The 24444-nt window shown below is 51.0% G+C and overlaps 1 protein-coding gene across 5 annotated transcripts in view; it reads left to right on the forward strand.

Moving 5' to 3' along the window:
• Window positions 1-2377: 2377 nt before the first annotated feature.
• The window catches only part of LOC115616921 (ankyrin repeat and MYND domain-containing protein 1-like), an 83192-nt gene continuing 61125 nt past the window's right edge, over window positions 2378-24444 (forward strand). For 3 of the 5 annotated variants that reach the window (XR_003994437.1, XR_003994438.1, XM_030506729.1), the window contains exons 1-2: window positions 2471-2563; window positions 18897-19096. Coding sequence is in view for 2 of the 5 variants with exons in the window: in XM_030506729.1 (XP_030362589.1) it covers window positions 18908-19096 (189 nt within the window). In the remaining 3 variants the exon portion in view is untranslated. Of the gene's footprint in view, window positions 2564-18896; window positions 19097-22769; window positions 22892-23034; window positions 23084-23777; window positions 23928-24444 lie in introns of all 5 variants that reach the window. The other 2 variants (XM_030506732.1, XM_030506731.1) reach the window with 2 other exon arrangements.

Genomic DNA, 24444 nt, shown 5'->3' on the forward strand with positions numbered 1-24444 from the left:
CCAACCGTATCCTGGGCTGCATCAAAAGAAGCGTGACCAGCAGGTCGAAGGAGGTGATCCTGCCTCTCTACTCTGCTCTTGTGAGACCTCACTTGGAGTACTGCGTACAGTTCTGGTGTCCTCAACATAAAAAGGACATGGAGCTGTTGGAGCGAGTCCAGAGGAGGGCCACGAGGATGATAAGAGGGCTGGAGCACCTCCCGTATGAAGACAGGCTGAGAGAGTTGGGGCTGTTCAGCCTGGAGAAGAGAAGGCTGCGTGGAGACCTCATAGCAGCCTTCCCGTATCTGAAGGGGGTCTACAAGGATGCTGGGGAGGGACTCTTCCTTAGGGACTGGAGTGGTAGGACAAGGGGTAATGGGTTCAAACTTAAACAGGGGAAGTTTAGATTAGATATAAGGAAGAAGTTCTTTACAGTGAGGGTGGTGAAGCACTGGAATGGGTTGCCCAGGGAGGTTGTGGATGCTCCATCCCTGGCGGTGTTCAAGGCCAGGCTGGACAGAGCCTTGGATCACGTGGTTTAGGGCAAGGTGTCCCTGCCCATGGCAGGGGGGTTGGAAGTAGATGATCTTAAGGTCCTTTCCAACCCTTACGATTCTATGATTCTATGATTCTATGATTCTCTACACATCGGTGGCCTGTGCCAACTCTGATGGAGGAGGTCTATGGTGCTTCAGGGGAAGAGGGTCTGTGACACCCCTAAAATGCAGTTTCCTGCAGTATCCAACCAGCCATCATTGCTCTACCTGATTTTGTTCTTATTGGAAGAAACTGCCCTGGATGGTTAATCCCTCTGCAAAGGGGATTCAAAGACCCTGACCCAGGAGAGCCTGTGTGGCTGCTCCAAGCATCTCCCCTCTACCCTGCATCGCTGTCAACCCTGGCATCATGTGCCCCCCACCATGGCAGTTAGGGTGTCCCCGGGAAGCTGGCAGGGCCGGAGGGGAGGGCAGGGGGTAACAGCCCCTTCCTACCTGCATCTCCCCCGATTCCTGCTCTTCATATATGACTTCACACAAATTCATTTTCTGCGCAGATAAGTTTGCCCCTTCAATTAGTTTTGAATTAGGCATTTCCTTAACTCTACTGAGCTGCTTCACATTTAGCTACTTAATGAGAATTGCTCTGTATGTTGTGGAAGATGGTTGCAGAAGGAGACGTAACCCAGACGCATGGGTTTGCCATAGTCACTGATGAAATCTATGTGTTAGGAAGAAGTTCTTCCCTGCGAGGGTGGTGAGGCCCTGACACAGAGAAGCTGTGGCTGCCCCATCCCTGGCAGTGTTCAAGGCCAGGTTGGACACAGGGGCTTGGAGCAACCTGCTCTAGGGGAAGGTGTCCCTGCCCATGGCAGAGGCTTGGAACTGGATGAGCTTTAAGGTCCCTTCCAACCCAAACAGTCTGGGATTCTGTGACAGGAACGCTGTGGAGGGGACAGAGGACTGAGCACGTGCCTCAGTCACACATTGCTGTCTTGGGAGCCCTGTTCTGCACTGGAGCATACCAGAGTCACTAATGCAGTCACATTTCTGCCTTGCCACCAGCTGCGTTCCTCAAGTTCCAGCTGCCTCCTGCTCTTGCGTGACTGACTTTTGTTTGTCTTGTCCTCATCAAATAACTTGGATGCTTTTGTAGTGAGGTTGCTGAAACCCACAGGACACCCTCACCCACTGTCACAGCAGCATTTGTGTTGATGCCTTTTGTGACAGGCCGTTGCGGTGCCTGTCAGAGCAGTGAGGGGGTCACCCTGTCCCTATACTTTGGGTCCATGGAGACCTACTGGGTGCTGTATGGCAGCTCTCTATGAGCACCCTTATCCTGCTGGTGAAGGGATGGGATAGCAGCTGGGAGAGGAGTCAGAATGGGAGGAGGGGTGAGAAGACTTGGACCACCATCAGAGATGGGAATAGAAGGTCTTTTTCCTCAGCCTGGGGTCTTCACCAGCTCTTCTGGCTTCGTATAAATCCTGGGAAGTCCCAGTGCCAGGATCTGTTGCCATTTAATAGTCTGGGGTCTAACAGTGGAGTCCTCGTGGGACATGCATGTGCTGGTGCAGCATGTCTGGAGTTTGAGTTGGTTTTGCTCTGCGCAGCCCCCATCATCTCCCAGGAGCCAGTGTGCCCCGGCTGCGGAGGGGTGAGGCTCAGACGGCCACGGCCCCACCGTGACCCACCGTGGGGCACGGTGCGGGGGAGGATAGTTGGGGGTCGCCTCTGCCGCGCTTCACGGAAGAGGTTGGGCGTGGGGAACACCGTGGAGCCGCTGGTGCGGAGCCGCACGCTGGACACAAGTAGTGCCGTGTGCCGGCGGAGACCTCAGGAGGGGCTGCGGAAGCCGAGAAGGGGTGTGCGGGGGGTGATGCCTTCCTTGGGGAGGGCGGTGCAAGGCGCGGGGGGTGGTGCATTGCCGTGGGGCGGGCGGGGCCGAGCCGAGCGGGCTCACGCCGGGGGAGTGGCGGTTGTGCCGTGCCGTGCCGTGCCGTGCCGAGCCGAGCCGAGCCGAGCCGAGCCGAGGATAGCGCGTCCTGCAGGACCGGGGCCCAGCGGGGCCGAGCCTGCGGCAGGTGAGTCTGCGCTGGGGCCGGGCGGGGGGAGCCGAGCCGTGTCCCGGCGAGTCCCCGCTGGCTCGTTTGGCGCCCGCCGCTGGGAATCTCCGGAGCGGGCGGGCTGGACCCCGCGGGACACGGGGCACCGCCGCCCCGCTCCCAAGCGCCCATGGACGCTCCGCTCCCTCTTCTCCAGGAGCATGGTAGCCCCGGCGGGCCTGTACCTCCGGCACCGAGACCCTGCTGTTCGCAGGGCGCTTGAACGAGCTGACAGTGACACTGAGATAGGTCAAGCCCAGCTGGCCGCCCCGCTCCTGCCTTCCGGAGATGAAGACCAAGCTGGGTCCAGTCCGGAGAGCCCGCTTTGTGCTTTGTCCCGATGGGAGCAGCTAAGCAGGCCAGGGCATGGGGCAGAGGTGCCCCCGGGAGTGGTGGCATGGAGGAACCGCTCATGGAAGCAGCAGTTCTGTATCTCTTCTGGCCTGGTTCTCAGTGGACCTGCGACTGGTTTCCCATCTGCTGTCCTTGGCACCCACTCGGTGGTCCAGAGAGATTGATGTCTGTAGCACTGTCCCTAGTCGTGATTTGGAGAAGGGTTCTGGGCTTTTTGGAGGACTGCAAGAAAAAGGTAGATCCCAAGGGTGGGGAAATAGAGTACTGGCTTGGTCTGGAATTCCTTGGCAGGTGCTGTGTTACCTTTCCCCATGCCCAAGCAAGTAGTTTGTCTTTGATGCTGCTCTGATGCTGCTTGCACATTCTGTGCACACAGTGGTTCAGGTTGGTTTGCTGAAGGAAGGATGTTTTTTCAGCCCAGTCTCTGCTTTGCAGGAAAGGTCCCTCTTTCCCTGCCCCTTCTTGGTGCACCTAGCTTGAAGACATGGATCTGCCCCAGAGCAGCGCTAGGAGGGGGCCCTGCCAAGGGAAGGAATGGCTCCAGGTGGATCAGGCAGGATTCATAGAATCGTGGAATGGTTTGGTTTGGAAGGGACCTTAAAGCTCATCCAGTTCCAACCCCCTGCCACAGGCAGGGACACCTTGCGCTAGAGCAGGTTGCTCCAAGCCCCTGTGTCCAACCTGGCCTTGAACACTGCCAGGGATGGGGCAGCCACAGCTTCTCTGGGCACCCTGTGCGAGGGCCTCACCACTTTCACAGGGAAGAACTTCTGCCTAAGATCTCATCTCAATCTCCCCTCTGTCTAAATCTGCCTCCCCCATCTGTGGCCCAGCAGCTCCAGGTCTCCTTCAATTTCCCTGCCGTGTTCAGCATCTCCACCGCCGAAACAGTATCCAGGAGAGAGCACACTCAAGCTGCCTTCAGCAGGATATCAAATGTATCATGTTTTTCTTTTTAAAAATCCCCAAACACTCAGGTAACAGGTAAAACTGAATTGGAGCCTATGTAAAACCTGCTGCAAAGTGCAGGTAAAGCTGTGGGGTAAACAAACGGTGAAAAGGCAGTACTGTGTAGTGAAAGGATTGCTGTTACCATGCAGGGTCAGTCACAGCATGGCACAAGCTTACTTGTGCCAGCTGGAGCTGAAGTGTTCAAAGTGGAGCTACCTGCATGCGCATGGTTCTAAATCATCAGGCAAAGAGTTGCAGTGCTCCTATCCCTGAGCAAAAGAAGAATATAAACCCAAGCTGGACCCGAGCAGTGAGGCTGAGGGATGCACCATGCTGTGGAGCTGGGATGTCAGCTCATGATGGGATGTCAGCATGGGGAAGGCTGGGCAGCACTTAGAGCCCCTCAGGCTTCTGTAGGGACCTTGCTGGAGAGTCCTCACCTAGCCCAGGGTCCCTCCACAGGCAGGCGTCAGGCTGAGTCACTCGGGGTACCTGGCACATACTTCCTTGTCCTTTTCCCGTTTAATCTTGCTCTTTCAGGAGTGTAGCTACTCACACGTAGTGGGGAGGTTGTGTGAGGTGAGATGCAGCTGTGTTTCCAGCATCTCTCTTGTGCTGGTCCACCAGGCAAGGTCTCCCTTGCACAGTAAATCCTCAGCAGCCGCCACTGCTGATGATTGCTGTAGACACACTTGTTATTTTCTATTTAAATTATTATCCCCATGATCATTAGGTTTGGTGCTTTCTGGTGACATTTCGGAGGATGTCAAAGCAATCTGAGCTCGTGGGCTGGAACTGGAGGTCCTGTCATTACTAAAGCACTTCTCTACACCAGTTGGCAAAGTTTTTGGGAGTGTGTTCCGTGCCTTCAGGCTGCACCCAAATGTACCTGCACCTGGGGAGTGGCACAGGAGTTCTCTGGAGCGCATAGGGCATAAGTTGGCAAGCCCATTTGTGACAGAGGTTGCGATTTTTCTGCCACGTCCCTGCTTCTTTCTGTATTGAGAGAGCTGCTGCTTGTCTGCTTTGCGAGCACAGGAGCTGGTTTTCTTCTGCTGGGGACTGGAAGCCTGGCAGCTTCCTGCAGTCAGAGTTTAAAACATCAGGGCCTTTAAATAAAACACTTCAGGGTCGTTCCTACTATTCAAATTAAGTTTTGCATAATCTTCTTCCCTGAGGGCAGATTTTGCAATGAAAACTTTATGTAAAGTTTCAGCCTGGCTTTACATAAAGCAAGGCCATGGGGTTGTGACTTGAAGCACAGTTTCTGAGGCAACTTTCAACTTTGCGCATTGATGGCAAATGCTTTGGCTCCTATCCCATATGATCTTCAACATGAGTGCTTAAGGCTAGAGGTGTACATCTCTTGCCACCAAACATGAAATACCATGTTGCTGCTATTTAGCAAGTGGTTGGCTGGTGCTGTGCTCCTCCTGTGTCCTCGGTGACAGCTGTAATTAGGTAAATCATTGAATCATAGAAACACAGAATGGTTTGGGTTGGAAGGGACGTTAAAGCTCATCCAGTTCCAACCCCCTGCCACGGGCAGGGACACCTTCCACTAGAGCAGGTTGCTCCCAGCCCCTGTGTCCAACCTGGCCTTGAACACTGCCAGGGATGGGGCAGCCACAGCTTCTCTGGGCACCCTGTGCGAGGGCCTCACCACTTTCACAGGGAAGAGCTTCTGCCCAAGAGCTCATCTCAACCTCCCCTCTGGCAGGTTAAAGCCATTCCCCTTGTCCTGTCCCTACAGGCCCTTGTCCAAAGCCCCTCTCCAGGTTTCTTGTAGCCTCTTCAGGCACTGGGAGCTGCTCTAAGGTCTCCCCTTAAGGAGCCTTCTCTTCTCCAGGCTGCCCCAGCCCAGCTCTCTCAGCCTGGCTCCAGAGCAGAGCTGCTCCAGCCCTCGCAGCAGCTCCGTGGCCTCCTCTGGACTTGCTCCAACAGCTCCATGTCCTTCTTGCACTATTGCCCCAGAGCTGGATGAGGACTGCAGGGGGGGGTCTCTCCAGAGTGCAGCAGAGGGTGAGAATCCTCTCCCTCGACCTGCACGTACTGTGGGTCAGCTCCATTTTCTGCAAGCTTATTGAAGCCACTGGAGTTACAGTGGTGTGGGAATGGGCCTTGATGTCCTAGGAGAGGTAAGCTGCGTGAACTGCTGCTTCACTCCTACTCCTCAATTGCTCAGTTGCCGCCAGGGTTCCTCTCTGCTGCCCTCCCTCCTTGGTGTGGAAGTGGGCAGCGAGCAAATAGCCATGTCCAAATCTGCTGTGGGCATGAGCCTGTGTGCTGGGGAGCCTGCTCACCCCACTGCTGCTTTTCCAGGGCCAGGTTAAAGGCTCTGCAGAAGCATTAGGGGATGTGAAGAGCCACTGCAGTGGGCAACGCTGACAGAGGTGCAGCCGGGGCAGGTGTTTGGGTTCAGCAGATCTGATTCTTGCTCCCCATGCAGCAGGCCATGCTGCTGAGCTGTGCAACTTCTGGCCAAAGCATGTTCTGGGGCTAAAAACCTGTGTAGTTTCAAAAGCTTTACTGGGCACATTCATAGAAGGAAAACATCCATTAAGAGCTATTCAGTACAAATCCCTGTGTCAGCACCTTCTGTGCTGAGCTACAAGTGGGAACCCAGAAGGCAAATGAGCAGAGACAGGTCTGAGCCCAAGGGTGAGGGGGGTCCTTGTCACCCCTCACAGCTCATACTTGACACCCCACCTTGACACTGGCTCCTCACGTGGCCTTCAGCAACTTGCTTAACTTGCCTTTCTTACATTTTAGCTTTAGTTTTTCCATCTGTCAGTGATAGCCAAGTCTTCCTGCTTTGCAACAGTGGACTGGTAAGAGATAACAAGTGTAGGGAGCTGGGATTGCCTTAAGGGCTCAGTCTGCTGTGCTAGATTGATAAGAAAATGCTTATCTCAGGTGCAGATCTATTTTTCTCCCTGGCAGTTAGGGAGCTGTTGAGTGATACCCTGTTCTCTGGAGAGAGACTTTACTGCTTTCAATGTCCCCAGCGTTAGCTGGCTGTGAGGTTGTTCCTGGAGCTCTTGGAAAAGCTTGCCTTGAAGAGCTTCTTAGAACCTGTGTTGTCATGCAAATACTGCTTGTTTACATAGCTTTACACGGAGAAATGGATTTAATGCGGGTGATTGATTTCCCTAGGGGGGCTAACCTGACCTGGGCAGCTTGTCAGACAGCTGAAGTTCAACTTCCCACAAGTCATAGGGTTTTTCTTAAGCCAGTGGTGGATGGGATACAGCAGGCATGGCCAGAGGAAGGCTTGGAGTAGGGAGAGGGGAGAGCAGGGTGTTACGGGACAGCAGCCCTGGATGCTTGAGGCAAACTCAGCTTGAGGTAGACAGACAAGCCCTGCCCTGACATAGCAGGATTTGAGCTCTCACTCCTTCACTCCCCTGGGAAGGACTCATGTCTGGCAGGATGAATCCTGAAGGCTGTTGGAGCAGGGAACATTTTCCCTTGCATCTGCACAGCCTCGCTGCAGGGAGTCAGGGCAAGGGCTACATGAAAGGCAGGGACATAGTGCCCACAAGTGCTGTGGGGATGTGGAACTTGTGAGAATGCCAAGGTGCGTCTGGTTTCCTCCATCTCAAAGCATGACCTTTAAAATTATCTCTTACCTACTTTTCTTATGCAGCCTCTGGCAGGTAGATTACCGTGGTTTTAGTCCCTGTGTACAGATGGGATGGAGAGGCCCAGTGCCCATGCAGTGGTCCCTTGCTGGTGTCCCACCATCAGCAGCTGGTTCTTGAAGTGGCTTTTTTTTCGGAGCAGGAATCTCTTGCAGGGAGGGGGGGAAAAATCAGTGAATATAGCTGTGTTTGCAATTCAAAATCCTCTGCCACTGCTAGGACGTGGAGCCTCAGTCACATTTCTTACAACACAAAGTTTCGAAGCCACTGTGTTTTACTTGCATGCCTGTTGGTGCAGCCACGGTAGCAGAGGTGCACAGTAGGCCATCACGCCAGCACTGGCTGTCACACTAGCTCCTGGGAAGATTTGAGTGGCAGAGACTGAGAAGTGGCCTGACTGAAATGAACCTGCTTCAATGCTGGTGAATCTTAAGAGGATTCATCACCTCCTGAATTTGTGCAGTGTGAGAGGAGTGGTTTGTTTCTGTGCTCAAGCTGCAGAACGCAATGAGAGCAGGTCTGAAAACAGATTTTTCCAGTGTTGAAAAAGCTTCAAAGCACAGCAGTCCCTGCCAAACCTGCTGAAATAATTTTGCACTAGCTTTTTGCAGGAAGAGGGCTCAGAAGCCCCATAAAAGGTTGAGAAATTTTGCTGCAAATCTTTTGTGTTTTATTAATTTGTTTTAAGCTGCCTGGAAAGATCAGTCCTTTAGCTGCTGAAGACCATAGCTCCAGCTTTGGGGGCAGCCAGCTGAAGTCAATGGGGCTACTGTGATTAATTTTCCACTGCTGGGAAAAAAGATATCTGAGATACTCTAACTGGATTTCAGCTTTGTCTGCTGGGTATTTACTACAGTTCTACTTTGGCTGGGGAGTGGATAATGTGCAAGGAGAAATATGTGCTGGAGGCTTCTTAAGCTCACAAGGGGCAGAATTTCTCCCACAATGACCCCTGTGAACCAGCAAGGTTCCACACCAGGTTTACCATTGTGTCTGTGTCCTCTACTGGGTTCAGGTCTGCTGCCAAGATGCCTCTTGCTTGGGGACCCACCACCATTCGTCCCTGTTGCACTGCCCTGCCCAGCACTGGCATGGCTTGGTCTGAGGTGGTACATCTGCAAAGGTGCTGGAGTGAACCTGGTGGTGCGAAGGCTCAGGCTTTCCTCCTCCTTGTGTGGACTGGGAATTGAGGCATGGAGATGTTATGGGGAATGCAGTATTACTCTGTGAATTATTTGGATAGTGCCCTAGAGGCTCCTGTAAATGATGGAGGCAGAGAAACACGGCCAGAGGGCAGTCTGGGGCGTGTGAAGTCTCTGTGCTGAGTGACCGCCCCTTCACTCTGGAGGCAGTCAAGCTGGAAGGGCTGGGGAATATGGATATTTCAGCATGCCTCAGCCCAGGGGAAGCTTTGCCCTTCCTCTCATGGTGGATCAAGAGTTAAAGTTACACTGGAGCCGTTCCCTCAAGGATGCACTTGCATCTTGCTCTGGAGGCGGGATTAGGAAGCATGAGTCAAATTCACTGCTGAATTATGCAGGCTTCAAAGTTGAGGCAGCTGGGGGCTGCCTGTTCATGTCCTCACTGCAGTGAGAAGGCTGGGGGCAGCTTTCCTCCATCCTCTCAGCAGCACTTTGGCTTATCTTTTTCCTTGAACTGTGACCTGCAAATATGGAGAGGGGAAAAGCAGTCTCTTTACGAAGGGAAGAGGATGAATGATTTCTGCTTAATGGAAGGATGATGGTTTGTTTTTGCCGTAGGTCTCGCAGAGCTGAGAAAATGAAGCAGAGCCCAAGCATTGCTGTATGGGAAGGGTATCATGGCAAGGGTGGGAAGCTGTGATGGTGAAGCAAGGGAGGGATGCACAGCAAGGCTGTTTAATATACCTCTGCTGTGACCAGATCCAGTGGGTTGTTCATTGGTGTGAGCCCGAGTTAAAAAAGCATTGCCACTATTCTCTGGCTTTCCCTGCATGCTGATGCTTGCTGCATATGAATGATGTGCCTAGTGAGCCTGTGGGCAGCAAGCACAGGCTGTGCTCCCTCAGCTGGGAGATCATCCTTTGCCATAATGGGGATGGCCCTTCAATTAAAGACCGTAGAATCAACTAGGCTAGAAAAGACCTTTAAGATCATCAAGTTCAACCGTTCCCAGCAGTGCCAAGACCACCACTAACCCATGTCACTGAGGGCCTTGTCTACACAGTTTGTGAATACTTCCAGGGATGGTGACTCCACCACTGCCCTGGGCAGCCTGTTCCAATGCCTGACCACGCTCTGGGGAAGACATTGTTCCTAATCTCCAGTCTAAACCTCCCCTGGTGCAGCTTGAGGCTGTTTCCTCTTGTCCTGTTGTTTGTTCCTTGGGAGAAGAGACCAGCCCACTCCTGGCTGTATCCTCGTGTCATGTAGTTGTAGAGAGTGGTAATGTTTGCTTTGGTTTAGCCCTCAAGTTGCTTCCCTCAGGTGTTTCTCAGCTGCTGTTCCTCTCCACTCAAATGGCTGCTGTCAGAGAAAGGGTAAACTAAGGCCTGGAGCCTTGAGGGTATTTGGGGCCCAGGCTCGCCTCTCGCCAGGTTTAGTTCTCTGAAAGCGGGGTGCCTGGTCCAAGTGGGTCTCCCTCCTGGTTTTAACAGTTGTTGGAGAAAGACCAGCACTTCCCAAGGAAGATGGATGCCATCTCCTGGGGTATCCTTCTGCGGTGTCCTTCGCACCGCCTGCAGACAGGGTGCATCCCACCATTTGCAAGCTCTGTGTGGGTTAAGAGCTGGTCCCTGTCCTGAAGGACTGAGAAAAGCCAAGAAGAGGAAGAAGGTAAAAAGGTGATGCCTAGGAGATGCTGACTGGGGCTGCAGCCCAGGTGTCCTGAGTCTGCTCCGTACTCACTGGGCTGTGCCACTTCTGCAGGATTTTTCTGTGCCATACATGAATAATCTCATGGAGCAGGATGGTCACAGTGGTGACTCTGGTGTCTGCCCACCTACAGATTTCAAAGACCTCAAAATCTTTAATTCAGTTTATATCATGATTAGTGTTTTCCTAGGAACAGCCTCAGCAGAGCAGGGTTTTGTGGTCCTTCCAGGCTGTCCCTGTCCACAACAGCAGCCAGCACCACAGTGTTGGAGGATGCTATAAGGACTCTCTAGGCTATTCTTTCCATGATTCCTGGGAGTCTGTAGATACAGTGGTCAACAGGAGGTGGGGCCCCTTTAGCTATTGTCTTCACCCAACTCATCCCCTTGTCTCTGAGGGATGGAGATATGGCTGGAACATGGGTCTCAGGTCCACTGGGTCCTCTCTGAAATGGAGAGGCTCATTCACAGTGGGGTGATCTGCCTGCAGTGCATGGCAGATAGCCCGAGCCTTTATTCTACTTTAGGACTCTGACCATCTTCAACAAGAACAATCCCTGAGCTAAAAATAATCTCAGCTTCTGGGAACAATACAGAGTGGTTGAGATTTGAGGTGTATTTTGTGGGTTTTGGTTGGAAACCCCAAAGACAAAGGCCATGGCCTTCACCTGCTGTGGAGCACGTTTGGGTTTGCAAGGAGCCCAGCCCTTGATGGCCTGTTTGACAGTACAGCTCCCAACTCCCTTCTTGATCCCTCCATAGCCTCCAGCCTTTGTCTGTGGGCTGTAACAAGAAGCAAGTTATAATAATTGCTATTAGATGATGCCTCAGACATTTCAGCAATAAGGTCACGGTATCTTTTTCTCATCTTGATGCATTTTCCTTGATGGAGAGGGTGGGCTGGGGATGTTCTAGCCAGCTGAAATGCTTGACAGTTCCCACACACCGAGCTTCCTTTTAAACACCCACATGCCCTGCTCTGCTTTTTCATTTGTATAGCATCAATTAAATACCAGAGGGAAATGAGCTTTAGATATGCTGATGAAATAAGTGCCATATGACATCAGTTTAGGAGTCTTGTACTGTGAGTCTTCAGAATTAAAATTAAAAAAATCACAGGAATGCATGAAGAGCGTAGCAAACGGAGCAGGGACAGACAGTCAATGTGTGGGACAGTCAATGTGTGGGATCAGGCTTGTGACTGCTGAGTTGTTATGACTATTTTTTTTCTACTCTCTTCTGCACCTTTCCATCTCAAAGGAATCCATGTGCCTTGTCCATCATCCATTTTGCAGGGTGAGCCAGATTGAAGCTTTCTCTGCTGACTGCCCTGAAGAGTGTTTTCACTTGTTCTTGTCTTGTTTCTCTTCCTTCAAAACACCCCCTAATTTCCCACCAGGCAGGCAGTGCTGTGGCACTTTCTGTGCATGGGGAGTGTTACTGGGGAGGACACTGCACAGACCTTTGTAGATGGTTTGGTTAAACTTGCTCCAAAGTCAATGCAGAACAGCTAAGTTGTTCTTGGAAGATTCAGGTGCCTGACTATCCTTAACCCTGCTAGAGGCCAAACTGCATCTTAGCTGCCTAAATGTCTTTAGGCATCCTGGCCCCATGAGTCTTCATCAGTTTTGTGAAAGCCTTTTCATGTGGGACTCAGTTCTCTGGATGTGGGCACAAGGGAGCTGGAGGTCAGGGCTCCTTGGAGGAGGAGGAGGGGCCACCTGCATCTTTGTTCCCCCGTAGACTTGTTTTATGGGGTGGAGGCAAGTCAGTTCCTGGAGGAGCGAGTCTTTTTCCACTTACCTTCAAAAATGTTCGTTGCTAAAGCCAAAGTTACAGGCAGTTAATCTCTTCCTTGAAAGCCTTGGGGAAATACTGGTTTTTAGGGCCAGATCTTAAAAGCTTGTTTCCCCCTTGTGGGTAGCATCAGCCATAGATCTTCACCTGGAAACTTTATGCTTTTTAGTTAGATCAAGACTGTCCTGATCAGGTTTTCCAACACTTAGGTCTTCCCTGAGCATAACATGGGTGGAGCCTTTTAACTGTGTCCAAAGAAGGACAACAAAGCTGGTGAAGGGTCTAGAGAACAAGTCCCATGAGGAATGGCTGAGGGAACTGGGGTGTTTAGTCTGGACAAGAGAAGGCTCAGGGAGGACCTTCTTGCTCTCTACAACTACCTGAAAGGAGAATGGAGCCAGGAGGGGGCTGGTCTGTTCTCCCAAGGAACAAGCATTAGGACAAGAGGAAACGGCCTCAAGCTGCAGCAGGGGAGGTTTAAACTCAGTATTAGGAACAATGTCTTCACATAAAGGGGATTGTCAAGAGTTGGAATAGGCTGCCCAGGGAAGTGGTTGAGTCACCATCCCGGGAGGTATTTAGAAGACATATAGATGTGTTCAGGGGTGGACTTGGCAGTGTTAAGTTTACAGTTGGACTCGGTGATCTTGAAGGTCTATTCCAACCTATATGATTCTATGAGTCTATGCTTCTATTTCAGATTTCAAAGGGGATTTATGTCACATGGTGGCCAGTTACAATAAAGACCTAAACTTACCTGTGCCAAGAACCTCCTGTCCTTAGATCATCTGAGTTCCCATTTGCTGGATCTTATAATGCCCTTATCCCTATTACTTGGCATTTTCCCCTCAGCAAAAGGATACTTCAGGTACCAGTTCTCTTGTGACTTTCCCTTGTGTTTAAATCTCCCAGAGAAGTAGATTTCCCAGATTTTAGATTTTTCCTAAGGATTCTTTCTTTCCTGGCAAGGGGTAAGTTTGAAATCTGAGCAGCCAAATCAAAGCTGGGATTGCAGTCCAGGTGTGATTCCGGCCCTGTGAGCATGGTGCCATCCTCGGAGGGCAGGATTTCATCCAAGTCTGTGGCTCACAGATGTCCTGGTTGACGGCAGCAAAATAAGCACTTGGATTTGCAAAGTGAAAATGATTTATCTTGTTGGTAACTTACCCTGAGCTTTTAAAGTCTTACTTTCCAGGCTGTATTTGTTTATTTCATTTAATGAAAAATGTGTTCATGCTCAGATGAAATGCAAGTGTCCCTTTATCCCTGCTGCGTAATTTAATTTGCCTTCCTGTGGAGAGAGGAATTTACTTTCCTGACTCATTTTGTTGGGTTTTTTTTCCCCAACAAAAAATTGTCTTTTTGACTGGAGAGATCAAATATTTTGGGGTTAGCTTGAGGGAAACAGCCAAGCTTAGGCTAGATGTTCTCATGTAAGTGAGGATGTCTACGAAAAGCTAACTGCTAACTTGGCATCCAGGGAAAGCAAGCTGATCTCTATTTATGCTGGGAGCTGTTGGCTGCAGGGCTGTTCCTCACATCCTTGCACTGGAGAATGTCACTGTTTTATCTCTGGGGAACCACCCTCTTGCTGGACAGCAGGAGTTGTGGTTTAGCCTCCTCCCCAGGCGGGGACTATTTGGGAAATTCTTTTTCCTGTGGGTCAAGAACTCAAAAATACTGATAACATATTCTTAGGGATCAGGAGTGTATTGGTCAGCAAATCCACTTTGGTTTTGCTTGACTTACTACATTGTTCTTGTACTACAAGAAGGTTTGTTGATGTCTGTTATAAAAAGCCAGAACGGAAGAAAGTCCATTTCTATTGACAGAAGTAAAGGCTGAGTAACTCTACTGAGGTGTTTTGTTCATCTGGTTTAGATAAATGATCTCATCTAATGTTACCACTGTTTTCTGGAGGAGCTGAGGAGCACTCACCTCTCCATCTGGGTGAGCCAAGCACAGGGAAGGCAGGATGGAGAGGGCTGTAGGAACGTTTCCCAGGCACCTCATGGTCACCTGTGCTGCAAGAGAAGACCACTCAACTCCTGTGGTTTAAACCATGTGGGGACTGAAGTGATTTACTGATTTGTTGATGAGATGTAATCAACTGGCCATCAGTGAAGCATCAGGATCATTATCAGCAACTCATCAGCTAAACCCCAGTGCTAGATGCTTACAAAATGTTGATAAGCACCTACAGATTTCTAAACATCCTTCTGTATCTGATCCCCCAAATCATGCACAAGTGTGCATGCATGCACACATAAACAGTTGGAGCACACCCCCCTGCCCACCAGGAGGGTGGGTTCCCCTGTTTTAGACCCCAGTGCTGGCACCCTGCTGTCCTGGCAAAGATACTTTGTTTACAGTGATCTCTGATCACAGAAGGTTCTTGCGTGGCATGTTAATAAGCACTAGATAAGTTGTTATATGCTGCTCCTGAGGGGAAAGCTCCAGCCATCAGACACTGAGCTTCCTGGTCCAGGGAGGTCTCTGTGCCCAGTCCAACCTCCAACATACTGGCAGAGGAAGCTGGGGAGAAGCATTCTGCTTTCCTGATGATGGGAAGAAAAGTCCTGGAAATGGTGGCCGGGGAGGGAGGTTGGCTGTCCAGCAGGTGAGGGGAGGAAGGGGAAAATTGGCTGTCTAGAAGAGGGGTTTGAAGACTGGGCTTTGTATCCTCACAGCAGGGCCTGGGCAGTTGCTTGGGGCTGTCTGGGGTTACTGGTCTGTTGGGAGGTGGTTTACTTGAGAGCTGTGGGTGCTGCATTGCTGAACAGACAGAACAAACACCCCAGTGCCTGCCTGCTCCTGCCAGGCCCTTCCCTGGCTGGAGCCAGCCGTGGTGGTGAGGATGGAGCCACACTTTTGGCTGTGATTGCCCTCGCAGGGTGCATGCACAGGCTTCTTGAGGGTCTCTGCCAGCCCTGCCAGCGCTGGAGCCTTGCCAAGCCCGTGGTGGGGCAGTGAGCCCTGCTGGGGGGCCAGACCAGGGGAGGAAATTCCCTGCAGCAGGTACCTCTGGTGTTTGCAATGAGGAAAGACCAGAGGAAGAAGGTGTCCCAGGGCTGCTTTTCAAAGTGACTGCTAATTTAAGGTTTTCAGTCTGTCAAGGAGTGCGTTCCCTGCAGTGACAGCTCACAGCATCCAAACATTTCCAGGCTGCCTGTGAGCTGCTTCCTTGGTGCTTCTTGCCACCCTGGGGAGCTGGGAGGTGCATGTTGGCTGCTGTGTACAGAGGCAGCAGCTGAAAGCTTGAGGACATGAGCAATTTCCCCAGAGGGTAGTGAAAGCCAGTGGCTCTCTCTCCCCTTTCCCTTAAGGTAGGGCAGCCTCAAAGGGGATGAGCATCCTCCTGTGGCCGAGCCTGTGTCCTCCCTGTGGGTTGAGTTTGATCTGGGAGCACTGGAGATATGGGCAGCTGCCCCAGTGCTTTGCCTGTTCAGATAAAAGCAGGGCTTTGGGTGCTCTAAACCGTGCTGGTGACACGAGAGTGTGCCCTGCCTGCTGTCCAGGGCTGCGGGCTGTCCCCCAAGACAGCCCTTCCTGCTCCCTCTCCTTCTCCACAGCTCCTAGGAAGCCTTCAAATAAATCTTGGCATTTTGAAAGGCCATTTTTTCCCCCCAGCCTACGTGCCAGCACTAATCTGGGGTAAACAGCCACATTTATAAGAAAAAAATAAAGACTCTGCTCCCACTCAGCAGCATAATGTGAGGGGCCATTCCTGGCATGCTGGGGATGCTGCAGGGATTCTTTACTGGACAAAGAGGCAATTGAGGAACTAGGTCCTGGTGGGAGGAGATGGTACATGGGAAAAGCACTGAAAAGAGAGGCCTCTGAAAAGGAAACCATTCCCTGTGGAAGATGCAGCCTCAGGCAGCCTGCCTTGCCCAAGGGGACCTGTGGGTCACCCTGCAGGCAAGAGGGGCTCCAAGGTGGCTGGGGTCAGGTCTGCTGCTCTGGTGGGAATGGCTCCTTTTTCCTTTGTGACCGAAGGGTGCTAAAGTGGAGGCAGAGGCTTTCAGAGCCTGCTGGGTAAATGTGTCTCTGGTAGCTAATGCAGCAGTTGGGGGTGCTCACTGCAGCTCTGCCACACCTCTGGAGTGAGGTTGTGGGTCACTGTGTTACTGTTTTACCATCCACACAACAGGAGAGGGCAAACCTGTGTCTCAGAATTGGGTGCAGGAGTGGGTAAATGCTGAGAGTGCATCCTTGTTGGTGGCTTGGGGTCAGCAGGATCAGTTAGACCCTGTCAGCATTATGTCCTGGTCAGTTGTGCAGGATGTGGAGGAGTTCCTCTGTGTCTTGCCAACTGAGCATGAAGCACCACTTGCTTGGCCTGGAGCTGCAGCACCTCCTGCGTCTGCCCTCCTGTGCTGTGGCCCTGCATGCTGAGCATGGCCTTGGGCAATAAAAGCCCTTCGCTGCACCCTGCCACCAGCTCGTGCACCCAGTGCCTTGCCCTGCTGCATCCATCCCGCAAGCTGTGCTAGAGCTGTGCCATTTTGTACACCAGAGATCCTTGCAGAATGGTCCTTGCAGATGAATCATGCCTGTGGGAATGTAATGCCTTTGGTGCAGCGCTGAGTATGATTGATGAGTACTGTCTCCTGCTTCTGCATTAGCCTCTCCCCTGGTGCCAGTACATGGTGCCTGGGTGCAGGCTGGATGGGAGGGGGCTGAGCACGCCTGCATTTCAATGGTGCTGGCTGTAAGGAGCAGTGACCATCCCAAGGCAAAAACCTCCAGGCAGGTCCCTGCAGCTGTGTCCTGTCATGGGATGTTCCTTAGTTGCCTGTCCTTGGGTCACAGCGGGGGTAAAACTGTGGCCTTGTAACCTCCTTCATGTGCCCTGTCTGATCTGAGTGATCTCCACTTATCATGGTCACGGGTTCCCCTGCTTATGAGCAGTTCCAAGGATTTGGTCCTGCAGGTGTTTGCCGTGTGGTCAGGTAGGAGCCCATGTATCATGTTGATTTTGCTGGGACTGGATTCCTGCAGTCTGTGTGGGACTGTCTTGTGGTGGCAATCTTGGGGTCTGGCTGCTTTGAGAAGTTTGTGCTGTTGTTCCCCTCCGTTGCATCTCTCCGAGTCTCAGCATGGAGCTTGCCTGCTGTTTGTGTCAGGGATCCTTGCTCTGCTCAGTGCCAGCTGTCTGCCTGCCCCATGTCCCAGCCCTTGGCTCTTCGCGAACACCTGCCTTGCTTAGCCCTGCCACCACATCTGTCTGTTCCTGTTTGGCAGCTCTCTGGATCTTGGCTGGACTGTGGGAGAATGAGGTAGCTGGTGCAAACATTTTATGCACATCTCAATGGAAATTAACAATATTATTGTAACATCAATGTCATTAATATTATTAGTGCAAATTAATAATTAAAAAAAAAACCCAACCCCTGACGTGTTGCCCAGGACTTTTAGAGATCTCTGTCCAAGGTACATAAGGCCAGGTTGGACTGGGTTTGGAGCAACCTGGTCTGGTGGAAGGTATCCCTGCCCGTGGCAGGGGGTTGGAACTGGATGGGCTTTAAAGTTGCTAACAAGCCAAACTGTTCTACGGTGTTATGATTCTAGGAAATTTTGCCTTTCCCTGTAGAAGCAAAGTAGCCATGAAATAATCCACAGGATGCTGATAGAGCTTATTGTTTGGTGCAAGACCTAGGGCAGAAGCTTAAGGAGAGCAGAGCTTACCTTTGCTTCAGCTGGAAGCATTGAAAAATTGCTTTGTTGACTGTTGTCTCATCTGGTCACAGTCTGGTAAAGCAGCTCGCCAGAGCCCCAGGAATCAGCACATGCCGCCAGTGGAAGGTGCTCAGACAGCTTTGTGGCGTACCAATGGTTGGTTACAATTATATGGAAGTGGCGCCTTATTCACCTCCCTCAGGGTGTCAGAAGCCCATTTTCCACTGGATTTGCCTCCTCTGCATTTTGGAAGTAATTAGAGGCAAGTGATGTGAGAGAAGGAGAAGAATGGCATATGGCTTTGGAGGAGTGTGAGTCTGGTGCTATAAAAGGCAGGAAGGGCAACAGCATGAGGGGGCTGGAGAGGGAAGTATGAGAAACAGAGCAGTGTAAGAGGAAGACAGTTCAGCAGAGGCACTTGGAGTCAAATTCGGGACACAGACAGCAGGAGGGTTGCTGGGGCATTTCCTTGTTCTGTCATTCTTCAGGGCTTATACTGAGCTGTAGGCACCTGCCAAAGTGAGGACCCTTTTAAGACTGTTTCCTGCTAGCACACTCAAGTCACGACCCTCTGTTTGCAATAGTAGCTAAGTCCTGTCTAGAGCTCTGTGGGAATGGATTTGGCATTTGTATGTGGCATGTGACCTATACTGAAAGCCCAGTTTACACACAGTGGCTTTTAACCCAACATAAGCTGGCTGAGCAAGACCAAGACCTCTAGACTTTTCCTGGGTGCACTATCATGTCTGGAAGGTGATACATCCAACCTGCTGTAAACCTTTAGGAGGTATAAGAAAGTATATGCTGATTTAACATCTTTAAGTCCTAGTCTAAAGAAATATGAATACAACCTGCATAAGGCAGGCCTAACTCCAGCGGGTTCCGGTGCAATATGTGCAGGGTGCATCACCTCAGTGCCTCATCTACTCTCCCCCATTTCCTGAGGCTTCATCGAGTCCTGGTCTCTAGTGCAGGTATTTGTTTGATGTCCAAATACCGCTGTTGGCTTATTGTGAAACACACTGTGTTTTAGCTGCTGCCCCCATGATGTGTGAAGCAGGGCTGATCGCACCAGAGCCCTCTGGCCTCATACAGTGCTGTGGTGAGTCGTCTGACACCTACTACCATGTGGACCGCTGGCAGAGGCTGCGCACGGCTGTCAGGAAGCTGGAGTTCTGGGAAAACTTCAACGCCGAGCTGATAGGCAGTGGCTTCTTCTCCAAGGTCTACAAGGTAAACTGACACGCAGACAGCCCACGACCTCGTGTAAGAGCAGCTGCTGAGGCTGTGTAGATAGCACCTTACCTGAGGAATCTGTTCCCAAGCTTATTTCCTTGTCTTCATCCCTCCCAGCATTCTCTAGCAGGTTGGATGAGGTGAGGGAGGAAAGGACAACCCCTCTGCACATCGAGCACATTGCCTTTGATGCACATCCCTTTCATAGTGAAAAAGGAGATAGGAGGACCTGGTCAGTCAGTATTCACTGATACTGTTGTCTTGCCATACAAAACGCTTGTCAGGGAGCTAATCTGAGTACTGGATGAGATTAGGGGATACTTATGCTCTGTGTTTTGTTACCAAAACTGTAGCAAAATATATAGAGAAAAAGAACATAACATTAAGCTGTGTGTGTCTCCCAGAAGACCCACTGCCCACAAGCCGTGGAGATGCCAGCGCTGTCACTCCTCCCCAGCTGCTGCCCTGTAATGTGGTGATGCTGAGGAAGAGCAGGGGGCTTGGGGCAGGGTCAAGCTGGGACAGGCTGCTGGTCCATCTGCTTCTGCCTCTGCTGCCTTAGTGGCAGGAGACTCGTGGCTCCCTGCAAGCCAGTGCAGGCTGGTGTGTCACCAAAACAAAACTGCTTTTCTCACTGGGGCTGTCAAGTTCCTCCCTGCACCAAGCTCTATTTGTGTGGGAGTTTGTTTAACCCTCTCTGAGGAAGCACAGGATCCAGGGTGCTGCTAGCTTCGCTCCTCAGTCTGGGAGTGCCACTGCTTCATTAGGGGGAGTGGATGAGACTTGGGTCTCTTTTCCCTGCAGCCTTCGGCTTTATGAACAGCAAAGTGAAAGGAGGTGCTTCACATTAGGAAGGAAGACTCAGCCTTCATCTCTTGAAAGCAGATGTCACATTGCTTTGCCGGGTCCTGGGACAGCGCACTACAGCTGTTCAAGGGAAATCTCCAGCCAAAGGTCTGTGGCAGCTCTTTGCAGACTAGAGCAATACATGACAAATACCTCTTACCACCAAAGCCTCCTTCTAGTATTTTTTTTGCCCACCTACACAGTATGCTGTTGCTATTACTTTCTCTCTCCTTTATCTAGCAAATTTTCATAGTAACAGTTGCTGTTTCCTCTGTGCATGACAGTTTCCTCCTGCCCTGGCAGTGAATGAAATTCCAGCAGTAGGCAGGCTGGAGACATGGATCTTGAATGAAAATGAAATAATTTCTTGTATCAGAAGCAGAAAAAGAAGTGTAAAAAAAATAAAGTTTGAATGAAATGCTATGGGTCAAATAGTCAAAAGACAGTGGAGGAGGACTTGGGACAAGGACTGTCCTTTGTGGGGACTTGACATTTGTCTGGGTATTCAAGTATGTCCATAACCAAGTGCTCTGATGACTTGTGGTCCTCTTGCGTCAGCTACTCCCCTCTGGACTCATAGCCCTGAACACCAGAACTCCTGCTGCAAAGCATCACTGGCCATGGTCCTTTGAAGCTCTTTGTCAACAGATGGTGTCTTCCAATGTGCTCTCTCAGGAAGAACATAGATTCCCTGCAGTGCTGGTGCTGCCTGTGCTGGCTGCCTGTTGCTTTTGCTGTCCTTTTTACTTTGGGTAAGCCCATTCTCAGGAGTTAAATGTGGTTTGGCTGAGGAAGGAGAATTCACTTGGTTCTACTTGGTGACTCAAACTCAAGAAGTCTTCGTACAGCCTTCTGGTCTGTGGGTTATGTATTGCATGACCTGGGCACAAGGTGCTTTCCCTCTTTCTCTGCCCTAGTTTTCTGATGTGCAATAAGGAACTATTTATATATGAATATATGTGGTCTTGGAAGAGGCCTTCTGAGCCCATTACCTTTGCCTATTTCTCCCACTACTGGTTTTGGGGTTTAGGTCTACCCTTGCTTTTCAGTCATTTCTTTTCCAGACCAGGCTGGACTTTACATTGCCCTGTGGACAGGAAAACCATCAGCACTCACTGACTCCACAAGCCTGGACAGAGTAATTATGAACTCCACTAGTGTCCAGCTGGGACATGCAACCTCACCTGAAAGCTGAGTGTAGCTCAGAGTCTCCAACAGAGTTTGTGCAGAGCTAGTAGGTCTCACTGAAACTCAGTATTAGCTCTTCTGAAAGTTTTTCAGATCTTCCAGATTTCAGATGCTCCCTGTACTCTGTGCTGGGCATAAGGGCACTCACAATATTTGGGCAAAAATGATTGATAGCATCTTTTATATTTACATCTGGTTAGTGACCCATAGTCTGTGGTTATGAAGTCCCATCAGGTGGGCGGTACAGAGCTCTAGCTTCCTTATGACCTGCTCGAGTAGAGAGGCAGAGTTATTTCAGTGATAACATTGACTGTCAGGTTGAGTTCTTTCAGAAAGGAAGCAGCAGTTCATGTTGCTCCCAAGACACTTTGTTTTGTGACCCTGGTTATAATGACCCTTTCTGTCCTTCCAGCCCAGGTAAGTCTAACATGCTGCTTTTTGTTCCCCTCAACTGAGTTAGTAACCTTATCTGTAAAGTGATCCATCACAGAGAGTGACACTCTGGGACTCAGAGTGCTGCTCTTAAGCCAGCTCGTGCTGTGTCTAAATATTTTTCCCTTAAAACAAACAAACAAAACCCCACGTCAAAATGAGAGAAAATTAGACATGTGGCTTGATTCCCTGCTAACCCTGGGGGAGCTGTCAGGACATCAGTGTGGGCCACATCTGATACATCAGTCTTCCTTAAAACAGATGTTAATTGAGAATGGAAATGTTGAAGTACCACAGTGCTCTGTGATGTAGTCTGTAAACTGCTATTTGGATTGTCAACCCAGATAACATCAGCTGCAGTACAGGGGCCCTGGATGGTCCTCTCAGGGCTGAGCGCCACAGGACCTCTGCATGAAATCCCTGCATTCAGTACTGCCCAACCCTGGTGCCTCCACAGGGGACAACAAATTTCCTCCCCAAATGCCTGCTCAGTCTGTTCAGTGTTGTAAGGTGGGGGAAAAGCATTATGATTGCTGTTCTTTCTCTTCCAGTATTGCTGCCTGGGGGAAGCTCTAGGAATGAAATGTCTGGTGGTATTCCATAGCAGGGGTTCAGGGTAGCATGTGGCTGGGAAGCAGACATGGGACCTCCGTCCTGGGATGTGGGAGAGAGACGAGCTGACTCTGTGCTTCCTTTGTTGGGTCTGTCTGGCAGAGCCTGCGTGGAAGGGAGCTGGCCATGGGCAGGGGTGCAGGAGGAATTGGAGATGGGGAGTGTGGCCAGCAGTCTGGTGCACTGATAAGGCCCAGGTAGGAAGGAGGGATGGAGATGTGGGGGCAGGCTGTGGTTGGGAAAGGACACTGAATCAAGGCATTAGAGGGGAGAAGAACAGCTCTGTGGTAACCCAGGGTGGGCTGAGAAACTCCTCCCAGGAGCCCAAGAATGCACAAATTTTGGCAGAGAAATAGTGTTGTGATGTGTTGGGACAGGAGGGCTGTAGCTGTTCCCAGCTACCCAAGCAGGCATCACTGGAGTGGAGCTTATGTGGAAGGGACAGCATCTTGCACTTGTGCAAATAACAGCAAAAGCTCTGGGCAGCAGGGAAATGAGATTCAAGCCTTTGGTTGGGACTGGATGCTGTTGTCCAGAGGGGCTGGCAGACCTCTGGAAGCTATGAGGTGTCTTGCTCCAAATTTGGCTCCAGGTGACCCAGGCTGCTGCTTCTAAAGTGATGGTGGTGAAGATCTACAAGAATGATGTGGATCAAGAGGTGATTGTACGTGAGATCAGCCTGCTACAGAAGCTGTCCCATCCCAACATTGTCAGGTGGGCACATCCTCCAGCCATGAGCAGTGGGCGCTGCTCGGGGCTGGAGTTGGTTTGGTATCTCTAAGGCAGTTCTGCAATGAAGGATTGAGCTGAACCTTGATGGCTTCTTTGCTTTTCTTTTTTTGGTGTGTTCTGCTTAGGTACCTTGGGATATGCGTGAAGGATGACAAGCTGTACCCAATTCTGGAGGTAAAGGTTTCTAGCTTGTGAGTGCGCTGTGAGCAGGCAATGACCCTGAGATTCTTTGGCAGGGGGGATGGCAGATGTGCTATAATGCATATCTACACCTCTTCAACTCGTGTGCTTATGAATGGCTCTGGACCAGCAAGATTGCCTTGGAGGAGCTTCTGGTCCTGTCTCCCCCACAGCTGGTCACAGTCACTGCAGGGCCATGAGATTCAAGCAGGATAACCAAAAAGTGTTTTAGGTTGGATTGGTACCACCAGAGGGCCAGAATGGGCCAGATGGCAGGGAGAAGAGGAGCCAGGAGTAGAAAGTCAAGCAGACAGTCGCAGAACCTCCAGGGTGGCTCTGGAATGGTGGTGTGGTCTAATGGAAAAGCCTGGGCTGGTTCCTGGGAGGTCTCACCTTGTTCCTATGCTGTTGGTGGCAGAAGGCATTCACTGAGCTGCTGTTAGGCTTCTTGCATCTAGTTTGCTGCCTGTGAGTGAGGACTGCATCTGGCTGGATCCCTGGAGTGGGGCAGAGCCCAGAGATGGGTGGTGACTGCTTGTGACTGGAGGGGTATTTGCACCATACCATACACAGGGGCCCCTGCATGCAGTGGTATTCCCAAGCTTCAACCTGAAGGAGGGGTTCCTGGGAGCTCCAGCAGAGCTTGTGCCTGGCCACACAGCCACCGCTTTTTGCCTCTGTTTCACAGTATGTGAATGGGGGTTGCCTGGAGGAGCTCCTGGCCTGCAAAGACATTGCTTTGACCTGGAAGGAAAAAGTGGACTTAGCTTCTGACATCACCAGAGGCATGATCTACCTGCACTCCAAGAACATCTACCACCGAGATCTCAACTCCAAGGTATGCACTGGAAAGGGGACATCTCCTCTGGATTGCTGAAGTTGATTGTGTAGAGGACCCTTTAGGGCTGTGACCATGAGGCCTCATGCTGATCCTCTACTCCATGCTAATCCCTCTGCAGGCAAGGAAGCTTTCTTGATAAAACCCATCATTACATTGCATTCATCACTTGGCAAGCAGGACACCCAGATAGAGATAAAAATAATTACTTCTAGTGCAGTTGCTTTCAGAAAAGAAACCAGATGGAAATGTGTGCAGGATTGCACATGGTTTTCTTTGCCTACAGTTGCAGGAGAAGCTCTTCCAGATTTAAAGATTTCCTTTCCTGCTCACAGAAAAGGGGAAGCTGTTGCTAACAGGAGCTGGTCACGGGCTCTGGGAACGAATGCCGTGTGAGATGGTCCCTGTCTGTGTGCAGAGCACCAGCAGAGCTCAGGAGATGTGTGTCTCCTCAAGTGCAGAGAAGTTGTTCTTCCTTGATCCATAGGGTCTACGTCACCAATTTTAGAATGGTCAC

The sequence above is a fragment of the Strigops habroptila genome, chromosome 15 (assembly GCF_004027225.2).
Source record: "Strigops habroptila isolate Jane chromosome 15, bStrHab1.2.pri, whole genome shotgun sequence".
NCBI lineage: Eukaryota > Metazoa > Chordata > Aves > Psittaciformes > Psittacidae > Strigops > Strigops habroptila.